The sequence below is a fragment of the Myotis brandtii genome, unplaced genomic scaffold (genome assembly GCF_000412655.1).
Source record: "Myotis brandtii unplaced genomic scaffold, ASM41265v1 scaffold513, whole genome shotgun sequence".
Classification (NCBI taxonomy): Eukaryota; Metazoa; Chordata; class Mammalia; order Chiroptera; family Vespertilionidae; genus Myotis; species Myotis brandtii.
Window position 1 is genome coordinate 953,656 of NW_005369552.1, and position 17,508 is coordinate 971,163.

At 37.1% G+C, this 17,508-nt stretch overlaps 1 protein-coding gene across 6 annotated transcripts in view; it reads left to right on the forward strand.

The window, feature by feature from the left end:
• PAN3 (PAN3 poly(A) specific ribonuclease subunit) overlaps positions 1-17,508 on the forward strand; it is a 154,974-nt gene that overhangs the window by 101,075 nt on the left and 36,391 nt on the right. For 4 of the 6 annotated variants that reach the window (XM_014548556.1, XM_014548552.1, XM_014548555.1 and 1 more), the window contains 4 exons: positions 4,713-4,960; positions 6,710-6,766; positions 8,111-8,215; positions 9,045-9,102. In XM_014548556.1, coding sequence (XP_014404042.1) covers positions 4,715-4,960; positions 6,710-6,766; positions 8,111-8,215; positions 9,045-9,102 — 466 coding nt within the window. In that variant the 5' untranslated portion in view covers positions 4,713-4,714. The remainder of the gene's footprint in view (positions 1-4,712; positions 4,961-6,709; positions 6,767-8,110; positions 8,216-9,044; positions 9,103-17,508) is intronic. The other 2 variants (XM_014548557.1, XM_014548553.1) reach the window with 1 other exon arrangement.

Below are 17,508 nucleotides of genomic sequence, written 5' to 3' on the forward strand. Positions count from 1 at the left end.
TGTGGGGCGGTGGGGGGCGGGGCCCCACCCCAGAGACACACACACACACACACACACACACACACACACACACACACACACGGCTGCACCGAGCCTCTGCTGCCAGACTGTGGCCATCAGTAGGACATCCACTGAGGGCTCCCAGACTGAGTGGCAGGCTTGGCTGAGGGAACCCCATCCCCCAGTGCACGAATTTCATGCACCGGGCCTCTAGTCCTATATAATAAAAGCCTAATATGATAAGTGTCCAGTTGTCAGGTCGGCCATTCAACCAATCAAAGCATAATATGCTAATGCTATGATAAGGCCGCTCAACTTCTCACTATGATGTGCACTGACCACTAGGGGGCAGACAGTCAACAGGTCGACCAGTCACTATTACGTGCACTGACCACCAGGGGGCAGACGCTCCGACCGGTAGGTTAGCTACTTCTGGAGTCTGGCCGATTGGGTGGACCGGCACGCCCTGGAGCCCTCCCATGATCCCTCCCCAGCTGGCCAACCTCCTGCATCCCTCCCTGGCCCCAATTGTGCATCGGTGGGGTCCCTCAGCCTGGCCTGTACCCTTAAGCAATCTGGGCTGAGGGATTCCCCCCCCCCACCCCACCCCGAGTACACGAACGTCCTGCACTAGGCCTCTAGTAATAAATAATTAATAATACAAGGATAAACTTTCATTAATGCACAACTGTGAACTTTTGTCCCACCCTGTATTAGTATTATAAATATTTACTGTAATGGGTTATGCCATTTATAAAGCTTTATGTTGTTTGTTTCGGGGGGGGGGTGTCAGGTATAGGCAAAAGTCATGTTATCCAAAAACATTGACACTTTTGCCTCCATAAATTAGACTTTAAATTTTTATAACTCATTTTCTTTAATTACTCTTGTTAATTTCTCCAGTGAACATTTCTGTATTGTTCCTTGCTTTTATTTGAATTGCATACTTCTTAGAAGAATTTTTAAAATGTTTTAAAGCTATTAATTTTTCATACGTGACTTAACTATCTCAGTTTGCATATTCACTAAGAAATTATAGTGCAATTTTTATATATGACATCATCAAAATGTTATTCTAAGAGTACCGAATACCTTTCTCCAAGAACATGTATGCATATTTTACTCAGTTCCCTAACATGTTTGTAAAGTATTCTGGTGGTACAAAGCTGTGCCTTTTGTGACTAGATTTAATTTTTCTGTAATGTAAAATTTCATTTCATTTCTAGCTTCCTATACAGTTTAAATTTCCTGTTACCTTTGTGGGTAGTGATACTTACTATTTTACATGTTTTGTTTTGAATGTATTTAACTCCAGCCTGCTTCAGCTCAGATATATGAACTCAAATTTCAGTCTTGCAATTTTGTGTTAGAATAGCCACAAAATTAAAAATTTTTAGGATTATTGTTTATTTTTCTATACAATATTATATTAGTTTCAGGTGTATATCCCATGATTAGACATTCTAAAACTTACTAAGTGATCATCCCGAGAAAGCTCATACCCATCTGACACCATACATAGTTATTAGAGTATTATTGACTATATTCTCTATGCTGTACTTTACACCCTCATGATTGTTCTTTAACTACTTATTTGTATTTCTAAATCCCTTCACCTATTAACCCATTTCTCCAACCCCCTTCCCATCTGGCAACTGTTAAAATCTTTGTATCTGTTAGTCTACTTCTTTGCTGCTTGTTAGTTTATTTTGAATTTTAAATTAAATTGTTGATAGTTATGTATTTATTGCCATTTTATTCATATTTTTATCTTTTCTTTTTCTTAAAGAATACCTTTTAATAATCTATGAAATACTGGTTTGGTTTTGATGAAATCCTTTAGCTTTTTCTTGTCTGGGAAGCTCTTTATATGTCCTTTGTTATTAAGTGATAGCTTTGCTGGATAGTGTAATCTTGGTTGTAGGTCCTTGCTTTTAAAAATTAAAATTTTTTGAGTGAAAGCTTGTTACCTACAGCCTATACATTCTACTATACATGAATTTCCTTCTTAACTGGCCTCAGATTTTCTTGGTAACTATTTCTAGGTATTTAATCTTAAAGAGAGATTCCACTGTTGTCTCACACTTTAATGTCAGAATCTGTCCCTTTACTCCATGCTACACCTTCCTCTCCCCACATAGCTCAGGTAGTTACATTTACCAAACATAAGAGTCAGTTGTTGATAGATATGTACTTATTGCCATTTTATTGTTCATAATTTTTATTGGAATTGAGTAACTATAGAGGATGTTATCTAAGAGCACAGTCTTAGGAATCAAATAGACCTGAGTTTGAATATTGATTCTTTTGTTTAATAACCTATATTTATCCTTACAATAAGTTTAAAAATATTTTTAAGTTAGTTTCCACTTCTGTGAGGTGAATGTGATATACTTACTTCACAGGGTTGTTGTGAGGATGAAATAGACTAATACACGTGAAGCACTTTTATTAGTTCCCAACACATATAAAGTGCTTAAGAATTGGTAACTATATTTGTTGCTGTTATTTAATTTAAAGGTAGTATGTTTATTCTTCTTTGGTAACTTAGTCCTTTGTCTTGGAATGGCTTAGAGACTAGTTTTAGGAAAACTATCGAAATGTATTTTGTATTAAGTGGGGATATTTATCCTTTGAAAATAGTTTAATGATCCTCCCAATTTTTGCTGTATGGATTAACCTGAAATTAAGTGTATAATATAAAGTTAGAAAAACAGAATTCTGGAACAATTTTTTTAAAAATTAGACATATCTTAATATATTAGCTTGACTTCCTTATTTTTTTTTTTAATTTTTAAACGGGGTTTTAGATTTTTAAAGTTTCTCTTAGATACATTTAATGACCACTTGAGAATTTCTGGCCTATTTTAATGTCAGTGCAGTAGACATTGTGTTATAGTAGTAGGAGTATTAAGTTGAGAGTGTGGAGACTTGGGTTTAAGGCCAGGCTTTGCTGTTGACTTTGCATAAGTCCTTGGTCAAATAAAACCTCACTTTATCTCAGTTCTGATTTGTACTGTGGTGCTTGTAACTGACCTATCTACCTACTTAGTTGCTCACAAAGTAGAGAAACAGTTATGAAATAAGAATTATCTCAGTTCTCACCAGACACTTATTCACCTACATTTTTTCAAAAAGCGGTGTTGGTGTCTTGCTAATTCTTAGAAATTAAAATTTACATCCCTGTTAATCCTAGTTATGTGACTGGAGGCATTTTGGTAACTTTTTTGTTTTTGAATTGTGAGATGTACATTACTTTAAATATATTTTTATTGATTTCAGAGAGGAAGGGAGAGGGAGAGAGAGATAGAAGCATCAATGATGAGATAGAATCATTGATCAGCTGCCTCCTGCACACCCACTCTGGGAATCGATCCCGCAACTCAGGCACGTGCCCTTGACCGTAATCGAACCCGGGAACTTTCAGTGCGCAGGCCAACACTCTATCCACTGATCCAAAACAGGTGGGGCAGATGCACATTACTTTAAAGGTGAAAGATTTTAGTAATTTCCCAAGGAGCCAGAAAACAGTTCCTGGATAAGTTTTTTTTTTTTCAGGAAGTATATTGTAGCCTTAGAAACTTTTTTTTTCTTTTTTAAATACATTTTTATTGATTTTAGAGAGGAAGAAAAGGGGGAGAGAGAGAAACATCAATGATGAGAGAGAATCATTGATTGGCTGCCTCCTGCATGCCCCACCTGGGCATGTGCCCTGACCAGGAATCAAACCGTGACCTCCTGGTTCATTGGTCGATGCTCAGTCACTGAACCATGCTGGCCGGGCTCTAGGAAACTCTTTTGAATCTCTGCTCAGCACTGATCACTTGTATTAAGACTTTAACTTTATCTGGTTTACATTAATTTGCATCCATCTGCATTTATGCATGTAGTTTGCTGTATACTAATTTATATTTGAGTGTTTTTGTAAGTCATTTTATGTCTTTTACATGTGACCTGGTCTTGTTTTCTCAGCTAGCTTGAAATCTGAAGGGTAAAGACGATTGTCCTTTCCATTTCTTCACAATAGATTCATTCATAATAGTGATGCTCTGCATATAATGATTTCTTACTAGTTGAGTTTAGGTAAAACATTCCCTAGAACATAGTGAATCGGTCTAATTTTAAAAAAGTATGCATTTGCAGAAAATTTCAGTTCTACTGTATGCCTATTTAGAGTTAAAGACAAAAGACATAATCAAAACAGCAGCTATTCTGTTAATTATATTTGGCCAAAAGAAATCTAGTACATCTTATTAAATAGCTTGATTATTTTTAATACTGTAATATTTTAGGGGAATGTGCTATTTCTGTTGTTAATATCCATTTTAACAAAAAAGTTTTTATAGACGGCATAATTTTATAAAACATCCCAGTTCTCATTTTTCATTAAATTAATTTATTAAATTATTGGTGAAATTTATTAAATTACTGTTGAAATTTCTCATGTAAACTTTGATATGGAGGAGACTATTATTGCAATAAAATTCCTAATTTATTTGGAAATATCTATATTTGAAAGCAAACTTCTTTACATTTGCTTTAATCATAGCTTTCTCTAATCAAAACAAGATAAAATTACATCTTTTATCGTTGCACTTAAAGAATTTTCTGAACATGATGTTTCTTCCAAATGAATGTTTGCATTTTATTTCCCAGGTTTTTTCTTCGAAAACCCAATTTTTGCTCCCTAAGAAATGTTTTTTCTTCTTCAGGAATGTCATTGTCTGCTGGGTCTTCCCCTCTTCATTCCCCCAAGATCACTCCACATACTTCTCCTGCTCCCAGAAGAAGAAGTCACACTCCAAATCCAGCAAATTACATGGTGCCTTCTAGTGCCTCTACACCTGTTAATAATCCTGTTTCTCAGACACCGTCCTCTGGTCAGCTGATTCAAAAGGAAACTGTCGGCGGGACGACATACTTCTATACAGACACAGCTCCAGCCCCTTTGACTGGAATGGTATGTCTGCATTAAAGGGAAGTGATAGTTCCTTCTAATTGATGAGATTCATGAGGAGGTTTCCTCTTGCATGTTTTTATTTTGATGTGAAGAAGTATTTAATTTTCTAACTTAGATGGTAATTCTAATATCTTTTCAAAGTAAACTGTTTTTGTATTTATAAGAACTCTAGTTTTGGACAAATCTGGTTTTAATTAAAAATTAGATTATTTTCAAGCTCTAGTTTAGTAGTTTATGGCATGCTTTGTTTATAGGGTTACCTAGTACTTCTGTTAGTTAGAGTTGATGTTTGCTGACATTTGTTTATAGGTAGTTTTACCCCTCGTAAGAACCTAGAGAAAGATGATTTTTTAAATCAGTACTTATTGAAAGCAAACTGATGATGGAACTTTTGCCTTATGTGAGGCAGCGATTTAATTGCTAGACCTCTGGATAGTGGAGGACACAGAGAAAAGAAGCCTCCTTTATGGGTCATTCATAGTTAAGGATTGGGGAGGCTTAGGGAGCCCTGATTATGGACTAGGAAAGAACTGACAAAGGACTCTCAGTAGAAGGAGGGGGAGGGGAGAAAAAATGCATTGTAATGTTCCATAAATTGTACTTTTTTTGTTGTTGTTATTAAGGGAAATAGGATCACTTTTACATTGTGAGACCAATTAAGTTTTTTAAAAAATAGGTTTTTATTGATTTTTTAGGGATAGAGGAAGGGAGTACAAGAGAGAGGGAAACATCAATGAGAGAGAGAAACATTCGTAAGCTGCCTCCTGCAATGGACCCACACCTAGAATTGAGTCCACAACCTGGGCATGTGCCCTGACTGGAAATTGAACTGGTGACCTCTCAGTGCATGGGATGACTCTCAACCAACTGAGCCATGCCAGTCAGGGCAGACTGTACCTTTTAACTTCATTATTTTGTTCCTGTTCAAAAATTATTTTTTTAACTATAGAAAAATAAGTAGTGATGCTCTCCCTCATGAGGGCATGCCCAAGCCTTTTCCTTCCCCTACCCCCCCCCCAAAAAAAATAGCGATGAAGAGCTCATGAGTAAAAAAGCCAAATTCCATTAAAATATGAAAACTGACATTTGACATGTTCATAGATGAGAAGCTTAGATGAAAAGTAGCCCTGACCAGTATGCTAATTGGTTAGAGCGTCAGCCTACACACTGACTGGAGGGTCTCCGTTTCCATTCCTGGTCAAGGACACATACCTGGATTGTAGGTTCAATCCCTAGCCCTGGTTGGGGTGCATGCAGGAGACAATCAACCGATGGTACTCTCTCACATCTCTCTCTCTCTCTCTCTCTCTCTCTACTCCCCCCCTCTCCCCCCTTCCCCACTTCCTACAATCTCTGAAAATCAATAGAAAAAAATACCCTCAGGTGAGGATTAAAAAAGAAAAGTACAGTTGGAATTTAGTAAGCAGGCAGATTTTGATCCTACATATTAAATTAATGCTCTGTTTTGATTAAATTTAACATTTTACTAAAACCCAATTTGAGTAGAAAGACAATAGATTTTTTGTTACTTATATATAAGAGTCCCATTTCTGCCATTGTTTTGTGACTCTTGAATCTTAGTACCACTGAGATTGTTTCCCCAGTTGTACATTGGGATAATAACACCTAACCATCTTATGAGAAATAAATGTGGAAACATTTATAGAAGTACTTGTAAATCATGCAAAATGCTTTTTAAAGAAATAATGAAATAGCTAATAGTTTTTATTTTGTTTTGTTTTTGGTCAGAGATCTTTCAAAAATTATCACAGAACAGCTTGCCGAACAGAAGGTCAAATAATTGAGGTAGAGTAGAGACTTTCCTTGGTTCTTTCAAGTAAGAATTCCATTAATGTTTTACCTTTTTGGGGTTTATTATATTTTATAATTATTTACATTTTTATTATATTTTATTATTGTATTTGTAGAAAGAAGTTTAATTTATAAAGAGGTTCTTTTGTCACAAAACTGTCTCACTTGGTTTTGTAGAGATTATATATGGCACATTTTTATTGTTTATATCCTTCAAACTACTTTTAAAAATATGCTCATGGTAAACCTGAGGTAGTTAAGCCAAACTATGCTAGCTGATGTAAGAAAACCAAGGCAGAAAAAAAGGAGTTTTCTCTCTGTAGATACTGGTTAAAGGAAACCTTATAAGTATTGCAAAATCACTTCCTGGTTGAGATCCCTAACAATAATTATCTGAGAGGAACAGAAATCAGCTGAATTAATTTTTAAGAGACAACAATGTTTGTTTCAACTTTTAAAATGAAAGAATAAAGCAAAAGCAATTTTAGAATATCTATTGATTTTGTTTCATGGACCAGTGAAGGGAAGGAGAGGCAGAGGAAAAAGAGAAAAAAGCAGGGTGGTGGGGAGAGTACAATTGGAAGAATGAAAGAGGGGAACCTGAAAGCAGATTTAGTAACTTTGTTGTAGTTTGCTTGGAATATAAGTACACTGTTGCACCCTTCTGTTAGTAAATTGTTCTTCTTTACTTTTGCAGTTTGAAGCGTTTAACAAGTATTTAGGTAACACTTAGTTTAGGTTGGCCACAAAAAGCCCATAATAGGGCAGTTCCTTGGGCCACCAGGGCAGTGTTACTTCATTATCTGACTGTGCCCTATCACCTTTAATATCTGCTTCCTTCCTTTCTTCCAATTGCTTTTAAAAATACGTACAAAATGCTTGTGTAACATTTCATTCAAAGAGCTACTTTTGCCTATCATTGGAGCCTAAATTTTACCATATATGAAGAAATGTTTCTCATTAGAGTTTTCAAGTTGATTATTATATACTAGAGGCCTGATGCACGAAAAGCCCTGGTCGGCCCTCGCAGCCCCGGCTTGGTCCTGGAAGATCATCCGGACAGTTGCCTGAAAGGTCATCTGGATGGTCATTCTGCTGTTCAGTCTAATTAGCATATTAGCTCTTTATTATATAAGATAAGGTGACTTTTTAAATGAACTCAGAAAATATACTGATAAGTTATTCTCTGAGGTGTTTAATTCACTATCATTTAAAGATTTAAAATATATCAATTTATCACTGTCATTTAAAGATGAAAACTTTATCAAAACAATGATAATAAACCTTATCAATTGAGAAAAATTGATTGTTACATTTTCTTCCTCCCTACCTTTTTAGGTTTTTCCAAACTATCATATTTATCCTCCAACTGCACCTCATGTTGCTTATATGCAACCAAAAGCAAATGCACCTTCATTCTTCATGGCCGATGAGCTCCGACAGGTACGCATTCAGAATTCCTAGTAGGGATGCTTGATATCTAGTGTGCTTTTAGCAAAGAACTGAAGAAACAATAGAGCTGTTTTCAAATCATGTTATTTAATCAAATATGCTGTACTAAACCAGATAGAGAGAATTTAGAATTTATGAGTTCTAAGTGACATTTAAGGAAAGCTGTTTTTCAATAAAAAAACCAGTTAATTATTATGTTCATAGAGTAAAACATAGAATAGCTATTTAAATGAGCCACCTTCTACACGTCATATCCTGTGCATTCAGAGGTCTCTCAGAAATATATAAATAAATTATTTAAATTGTTTCTAACCTTGAGACAATGTTTGGCTAATATTTATAGGTTCAGACTAGGTAGGATAACCCAGAAATAAATCTCACATTAAGAGAGCTCAATCCTTTCTATAAAGTAGGTTTTATAAAATAACTTTTTGTTAGACAGCTAGGTATTATTTGATATGTTGAATTTCATTTTACACTTATATTCTCAAAAATATTTTTGTTTCATAGAAGTATGTTGTACCTGTATAATGTTCATAGAGTGAATTATTGACAAGCTTAGCATAGAACTTGAGTTTTCAGCTACCAATATAGTTATATGCTTTGAGTTATAGCATAGTTACTGGAACTCAACCTTAATAGGGGCAGGTATATCTAGGACTAGAATTTTTATGCCATTATTGGAAATGTTATTTCATGATATCAATATTAAAAACCACACATACCAAAAATTTTATTACTTGTGTTATTTAGTTATAGTAGGAAATCCAGATTTCAGAAGCTTTGTTTAGATGTAAATATATTTGTTTTCTTTTTTTAGGAGCTCATTAACAGACATTTAATAACAATGGCTCAAATTGATCAAGCAGATATGCCAGGTAAAATTTGAGTGGATTCATTCTTCCTTTTAAAGAATATTATAATTCTTATATAGTCCTACATGTTTGTATGTCTTACTACCTAATTACTATTTTATGAATATATTAGAGGCCCCATGCACGAAATTTGTGCACTGGTGGGGGGGGTGGTCGAGGGGGTCCCTCAGCCCAGCCTGCGCCATCTTGCAGTCCGGGAGCCCTCGGGTGATGTCCGACTGATGGCTTAGGCCTTCAGGAAGCAGGCCTAAGCCATCAGTCGGACATCCTTAGCACTGTCGCAGAGGCAAGAGAGGTTCCCGCCACCACTGCTGCGCTCGCCAGCTGTGATGGCTAAGTGGTGCTCCCCCTGTGGGAGTGCACTGACCACCAGAGGGCAGTTCCTGCGTTAAGTGTCTGCCCCCTGGTGGTCAGTGCACGTCATAGCAACCCATTGTTCTGCCCTTAAGTCGATTTGCATATTAGCCTTTTATTATATAGGATTTATTTCAAATCCACTTAAGAAGTATTCCAGCATATCACAGATCATCTAGTTTATTTAAATTGATTCTACATGTGACAGTATTCTAGTTCACAAAAAAAATTAGAATTCATGGTGATTTACCTTACTATATTTTAGTATATTATTGTCTTTTGATATTTGATAAAGTATAGGCTCTTAAGCAGAGGGGAAAGGTGTTTATTATTGAGACTACAGTATGCTAGGCAGTGTGATGATTAAATGCTTTTTCTTATAAAAATGCTGTGACATAGATACTAATATTATCTCCATTAAAACATGTTTTTTGAATAGTGCATTGATTTTTAGAGAGCAAGGGGGAGGGGGGGGAGAGAGAGAGAGAGAGAGAGAGAGAGAAACACATCAGTGTGAGAGCATAACATTGATCGGCTGCCTCCTGCATGCCCCCTACCGGGGATTGAGCCTGCAACCTGGGCATGTGCCCTGATCGGAAATTGAACTGGCAACATTTTGGTGCACGGGACGACGCCCAACCAACTAAGCCACACTGGCCAGGGCTATAATCTCCATTTTACATATGAGAAAAATTGAAGTTGACAGGCATGTTCAGTATCTTGCCTTTAAGACCAGTGGCTAGTAATTGGCTGGCTGAGTCAGGATTTAAACCTAGGTTTTTCTAAGGGAGCCATTAAAATCTCTTTCCGTAGCGTATTCTGTTTATAGCAAGATTAAATATGGTATGGTTTAAAAAAACTTTACAAATAGTACAGTAGGAATACATTTGCCACAGAGATAATCTTGAAATACCTGGTTGTTACCAAGGATTTAGTCTTGACTATGGGTCTTCTTGACTGCTAGAGAATTAAAAGGAATGTATCTAGCTGTTATGTCTTTTTTTTTTTTTTTAATATATTTTATTGATTTTTTACAGAGAAGGGAGAGGGATAGAGAGCTAGAAACATCGATGAGAGAGATCGATCAGCTGCCTCCTGCAGGCCCCCCGGTGGGGATGTGCCCGCAACCAAGGTACATGCCCTTGACCAGAATCGAACCCGGGACCCTTGAGTCCGCAGGCCGAGGCTCTATCCACTGAGCCAAACCGGTTCGGCATAGCTGTTATGTCTTAAGACTGATCTTTCCAGTTTAGATGGGCAAGGAACTTACCTGTCATAACCTTTGAAGTGGTTCAGGTAAGGATTTTCTTTAATTATTTAGCATTGTCTTTGAGGCCCTAGTGAGGGTAAAAGGGAAAAAGAAAAATAAATAGGATTATTCCAGTCTTTATGACTCCAGTCATATGTAAATCATATGATGATGCATTAGATGTAATTTGAAAATTATAATAGAGTTTAGGAGATAGCTGTATATAAGATTAATACATGTCAGTTGCATTTCTATAGACTTGTAGCCACTAACTTCAAAATATAACTACAAGATAAAATGCTATTTGCAAGGATTTTAGAATATCAGTTCCTATGAGTAAATGCAATCAAAGATGTGTAAGTTCTCATTGGGGGAGATTTATGAAGATGTATTAAATAAGATAAATAAATCAAGTTATGAAATGCTTTATTCATGAGTAGGAATACAAAATGACTTAGATGTCAATTTTTCTAAAGTGATCCATAGATTGGATATAATACCAGTCAGAGAATACAAACTTGCCCGGCTGTGTGGCTCAGTGTTGAGTGTCAACTCATGCACCAAGATTCCTGGTCAGGGCACATGCCCAGGTCGCAGGCTCAGTCCCTGGTAAGGGGCATGTAGAAGGCAGCTGATCGATGTTTCTCTCATCAATGCTTATATCTCTGTCCCTCTCCCTTTCTCTCTCTATAAAAAAGAATCAGTAATTTTTTTTTAAAAAAAAAGCTTAAGAGGTTTTTAAACTCAAAATACTTCTGATATCTAATTTGTGTCCTAACAATTTAATTGTTAGGGCTCAGTCCCACAAGATCATTCCAGGTGAAATGGGGTACCCACGCTACCTACACTTCTGTCTGGCCAACTACAAATGTGGGGCATTTTCACCACCCCCCTCAGAACAAGCCGAGTGGAAGAGATGTATAGGGCAGGGTATTTGTAGAGGTGGAGTGGGGAACTGCCATGCCCTCTCTGAGTGTGCCATTCTTCCAGCACTTCAGTGTATTCACCAATTTGTAAGCTCTCTGAATCTTGCTATTTAGGAGTTTTTAAAGAGAATTTTATTTTGTGTGAATGATTGGTTAAATCTTTGGCTATTGGTAATAACTCAATCTCCAACCCCGTTCTCCCTCTCTGGACTTTGAAGGGAGAGTAGGTGTTGAAAGTTCCAAATTCTAATCAAAGTTGATATTTATCTATCTATCTATCTATCTATCTATCTATCTATCTATCTATCATCTATCTATCTGTCTATTATATTACAGCATAATAGAGCTTTTCATACCATATGATAACATTCATCAAAGAGAAAAGGGCCAAGACACTTTGAAGATTATGATTAGGAATCTGGGTGTATTGGGGGAGGGGAAGCTTAGTTTGCCACTGTGGTAACAACAATATGGTAATGGCACTGGGTTTGACAAATTGATTAATGAAACAGACTAGGGAGAGCCCAGGCCCATTCTATGATAGTGGTGACATATAAGTGGGGAAAGGAAGGCAAAAATGGTTGTCTCATGGTAAAAGATAAAATTGGATTACCTCAAATCTCATAAAAAAATCAACTCCAAGGGTTTCAGGTTCCCCATGCCAGTTGGGGTATGTGCAGGAGGCAACTGATTGATGTGGCTTTCACATCAGTGTTTCTCCCTCCTCCTTTCCACTCTCCCTAAAATCAGTGGAAGAAATATCCTCTAGAGAGGATTAACAACAACAATAAAAAAACAGCCTTGGAAGAACGTATATTACACAATTGACAAAGAATATAAAGAACACACAAATCAGTAAGAGCCTAAATAATCCAATAAAATAAATGACCAAATGATGGGAATAGGCAATTCAAGAAAGTAGAAATTCATGACTGAAAAATATAAGAACAGATACCAAACGTCACTGATGATTAGGTAAATAGAAATAAAATACCGTTTTGAAGTCTGATCAGGTAAAGTATGAGGATTTGAATCCATAGGTTCTTCAGTACATTGCTATTGGTAGTGTAATGGTAAACTTGTTACCACTTTGGGAAACGAAAGTTGAATATCTGTCACTTAAGATCCAGCTATTCTGCTCCTAGATATAGGAACACCTCTATACATTTTCAACCAGAAAATGTATAAAGTATCCATAACATTGCTGCTCACAGTAGCAGAAACCTTGATTAATTCAAATGCCCATTTGAAGGACAAGGAATGAATTAACTGAGATAGTGTCAGACAGTAGAATATTATACAGCAGTTAAAATGAAGAAAGTATGCTGACATGCAGCAGTACAGAACAATGTGGGTGTTTTTTTTTCTTTATTGATTTTTAGAGAGAGAGAGGAAGGAAGAGCCAGAGAGATAGAAACATCAATGATGAGAGAGAATCATTGATTGGCTGCCTCCTGCACATCCCCTACTGGGGATCGAGCCCACAAGCTGGGCGTGTGCCCTGACTGGAAATTAAACCAGTGACCTCTTGGTTCCTGGGTCGACTTTCAACCTCTGAGCCACACCAGCTGGGCAAATGTGTGTGTTTTTTAATCTTCACCCAAGGATATGCTTTTATTAATTTTTAGAGAAAGAGGGAAAGAGGAAGAGAGAGGAGACAGGAAGGCAGGAAAGAGGAACAGCAATGTGAGAGTGAAACATCAGTTGGTTGCCTTCCATACTCACCGCGATGGGGGATCAAACCCACAACCTAGGTATGTACCCTTTTGATGCATGGAACAACACTCCAACCGAGCCACCTGGCCAGTCCAGAAGAAACCTTGTAATGCAATATTAAGTAAAAAATGTGAGTTGCAAGAGATTATATACAGTATGATAGCTTTTTATAAAGTTAACTCAAGTGTGTATGTGTACTTGCATTTATGTAAGTACATCATGTATAAACATATACATGCATACATAATAAACTTGTGAGGAATACATAAAGGTGTAATAAAAAAGGGGCCCAGTTAGTGTGGCTCAGTGGTTGAGACAGACCCATGAACCAGGAGGTCACTGGTTCTGTTCCTGGTTGGGGCACATGCCTGGGTTGCAGGCTTATTCCCAGTAGGGGGCGTGCTCGAAGCGGCTCATAGATGTTTCTCTCTCATCGATCTTTCTATTTCTCTATTCTTCCTTCCGCTCTATAATCAGTAAAACATATTTTTTAAAACAAACTATAAAAAGGGAAGGAAGAGGAAGAGAAGGAAGGCAAAAGTTGGTAGAGATAATCATTTAGATGTAAATTAAAGTCAAGGTCTGTGCTTTTTTTCTGTGTGCCATGTTTGTAGATGCTTATTATATTAAGAACTAGAGGCCTGATGCATGAAAATTTGTGCAAGAGTAGGCCTGCCTTCCCCCGGCTGCCGGCACTGGCCTCCCTCCAGCACCCAGGACCTGGGCTTTGCTGCGGCCACTGGCAGGCACCTGGGACCCAGGCTGCTTCCCTCCAGCCCTGGCTTTGTCCGGAAGGATGTCGGAATGACGCCTGGAAGGACGTTCGGTCTAATTAGCATATTACCCTTTTATTATTATAGATTAATAACAGCAGGCCATGCATAGACATGAACCAGCAATTTGAATGTCACAAACTAAAGATTATGGTTAATTCAGTTCTGTGCACCTGGGTTTAAAAAGTGGGTTTGTCTATCACTGCTCTAATTCTGGTCATCTTCATGTTTCATATTTACTATTAACCTTTGTCTCATGTTCACTTATTTACTAATATTTGTTCATGCTGCCCTTTTTCTGCTCTGTTTCCATTCCATACATCATACTTCCATCAAATTAGTACTTCTCAACTCTGAAGTAATTATTTCCTATAGATCAGTGATTCTCAAACAAGAATGATTTTATCCCTCATGGGTCATTTGGCAGTGTCTGGAACATTTTTGAAGGGCTACAAGTGGTTGAGTTTAGGGATACTGTTGAACACCTTACAATGCACAGAACAATACCTGACAACAGAGAATGATCTGGTCCAGTATATCAGTAGTGCTGAGGTTCAGAAACTCTGCCATAGGTTTGCTGTAGTGAATCTCAGTATCTTAGATCCAACTTATCATCCTATATGTTCTTTGAGGGCTAGTAGGGTTGAACAAAGGAAAGAAACTAAAATTTTAAAATATTATTTGATGGAAATGGGCCCCAGACTAAAAATTGAGGATAAAATAAAGAATGTAGCTCTAAACTTCCAAGTTGATTTTCTTTACTTTGATTTTTTTGATGCCTAACAGTGATTAAGGCAACCCTATTTCCTTTATTCATACTTAATTTTGTGCATTTGTTAAATTGAGCTGCAAATGAAGAACAGAACTATGATGAGTATTTCTATCTATTAGTGGAAACTTCCAGTTTTTAAGATTAATATTAGGCCACATATGATGATTTCAGGGTAGGCTGGGAAATGTTAAAAGATGACTTCCTGAAAAAAAAAAAGTAGTCATGATGTACAGATTTAAAAATAAGCATGTATTAAAGATTTTCTTTAAGTCATGAGGGTGCCAGTCACATGTTATAAGACATATTATAGATCAAGAATAATTAAATGAATGTGCAAACTGGCTTTTTCAAGGGAGAGGAGGGAAGACATTTGAACCTCCACCAGACGGAACAGAATACACATGTCTGTAGACAAGAATTATTTTGCAGTGCTACCAGTTATCTATACCTTACAGAGGTGTAACGTATCTTCCATAGAATCTAAATCAGACACTGGAAGGAGGGGTACCCATTAAATAATTCATATTTTTCCACTGAAGCACCATTTTTTTCTTTCGCACTATTTGGGATTCAGCTTGACTACCTTGAAAGCAGACACGGATGAAGGAGTTAAGTAGAAGCATAAGATTTTTTAGTTGATAGTGTCCCTCAAACAATCCCTTTGTCACACTGATGCTAGGAGTACCACTGCTCGGCATAGTAAATTTCAAGTCCTTAGTATAGCATTTAAATTTCCCTCTGATGTAATTCCAACATAAATATCTCTCAGGTTTATGTTCACTCTGCACCTCCTCTGTGGTACCTCCCCCTTTCTCCCACACATAATATTTCACCATCGTGGACATCTGCATACATTCATACCTTGTTTTTTGTTGTTGTTTCATTTACTCCCTTAGCATAAAACACTCTTTCCATTTGTTTTAGCTCATTGGTTTGTAGTAAACATGCCAAATCAGCTGTAAGATCTTTCCTAATATCCGTGGGATTGGCTCCCTTCTCTGTGTTTCCATGCATAATAGTTCTCAAAGTGTGGTCCCTTGACAACTGCAGTATCCTTTCATTATCACCTGGAAGCTTGTTAGGATTGTAAATTCTTGGGCCCTATTGTTGACCTATTGAGTCAAAAACTGGGCATGGGGCCCAGCAAACAGTTTTTACAAGATTCTGAAGGGTGCTAAAGTTTAAGAACCAGTGCCATGATGAATTGCACGTTTTTAATAGCTATTTTGCCTTATTTTTTATATCATTCTTTAAGCCACTTGATAAGAACCCATATTTCATTAATATGGGTTCATTAATACATAGTAGATATTCAGTACATCTTTACTAACTTGAAGATAATTCCCTTATGAAATAGCTAGAAAACAAAATTTATCATTTGTTTGTGGGAATTACACTGATCATTCAACTAAATAAATGGGCGAAAGTTACAGCTATGTTCACTTGTGTATATACTTTTCCTTCTGCCTTTATTTTAGCAGAACTTGCCACTTGACCTTGGTTTGAAGGTTACATTGAATCGATGTTTTGCACTATGGCCAAAATGCCATGTCGGATTTAAGAGCACAAGACTTCAGAATCAGAGTCCTGGGTTTGCTTCCCTACTCCCTCCCTAGAGGGATAATCCTTGTTCTCCTTATTTATAAAATAGGGAATTCTATTTCATAGAATTGTTTCAAGAACTAAGAGTTAATGAGTGTATTTGGCAAAGGCAGAGAGGTCCTTTTGAACCTGTCTTCTGGAATTAGAGTTTTCTTAATAGGGTTTCACCTGGATTTCTTAACAGTCATAGGTAAAACATTATTAGTTGTTTTTGTTTGCGAGATTTTTAAAATGAGATTTATTGTCATGTTTCAAAATAGTGTTAAATATGTTTGTTGTAAAAAGTTTGGCAAATACAGAATAGTGTAAAAGAGAGGAGAAAATCCACTCAGTGATTACCATTGTTAAAGTTTTGGTGTGTTCCTTACTAGATGTTTTTCTATGATATTCTGCATGTTCACTCATCTGCTTTTCAATTGAGATATGGTGAGCATTCCTAAGTCATTCAAGACATTTCACCAATGGAAGCTGTCCAATTGAAAAATATAGTTGATTGTATTTGAAGCATTAAAAACTATTTGTCTTTTTGGATTGTAAAACTGACACATGTTTGTTCTAGACAATAGGGAGCAATAAGAAGGGAAAATAAATTGCATAAACTCTATAGGGAAACCAGCCACTGAGTACATTTACATGTTCATTTTTTTAGTCTTTATAAGAAACAACAAATTGGAATTCAAGATAAATCATTTTGAATGCCTAACAGTATCACAAGCAAATTCCAATCCTAATATATAAAAAGCAAGGGGCCGTCACGACCGAAACAACTGGATGGACGACCGAACAGTAGGCTGCGTGGGGCGACCAGGCTGGCAGGGGGGTTAGTGAGGGACGACCAAATGACTGAACAGCAGGCTGTGTGGGACGACCAGGCGACAGGGGGGTTAGTGAGGGACGACCTGATGACTGAACAGCAGGCTGTGTGGGGTGACCAGGCCGACTGGGAGACAGTTGGGGGCGACCAGGCCAGCAGGGGGACAGTTGGCGACCAGGCCGGCAGAGGGGGCAGTTGGGGAT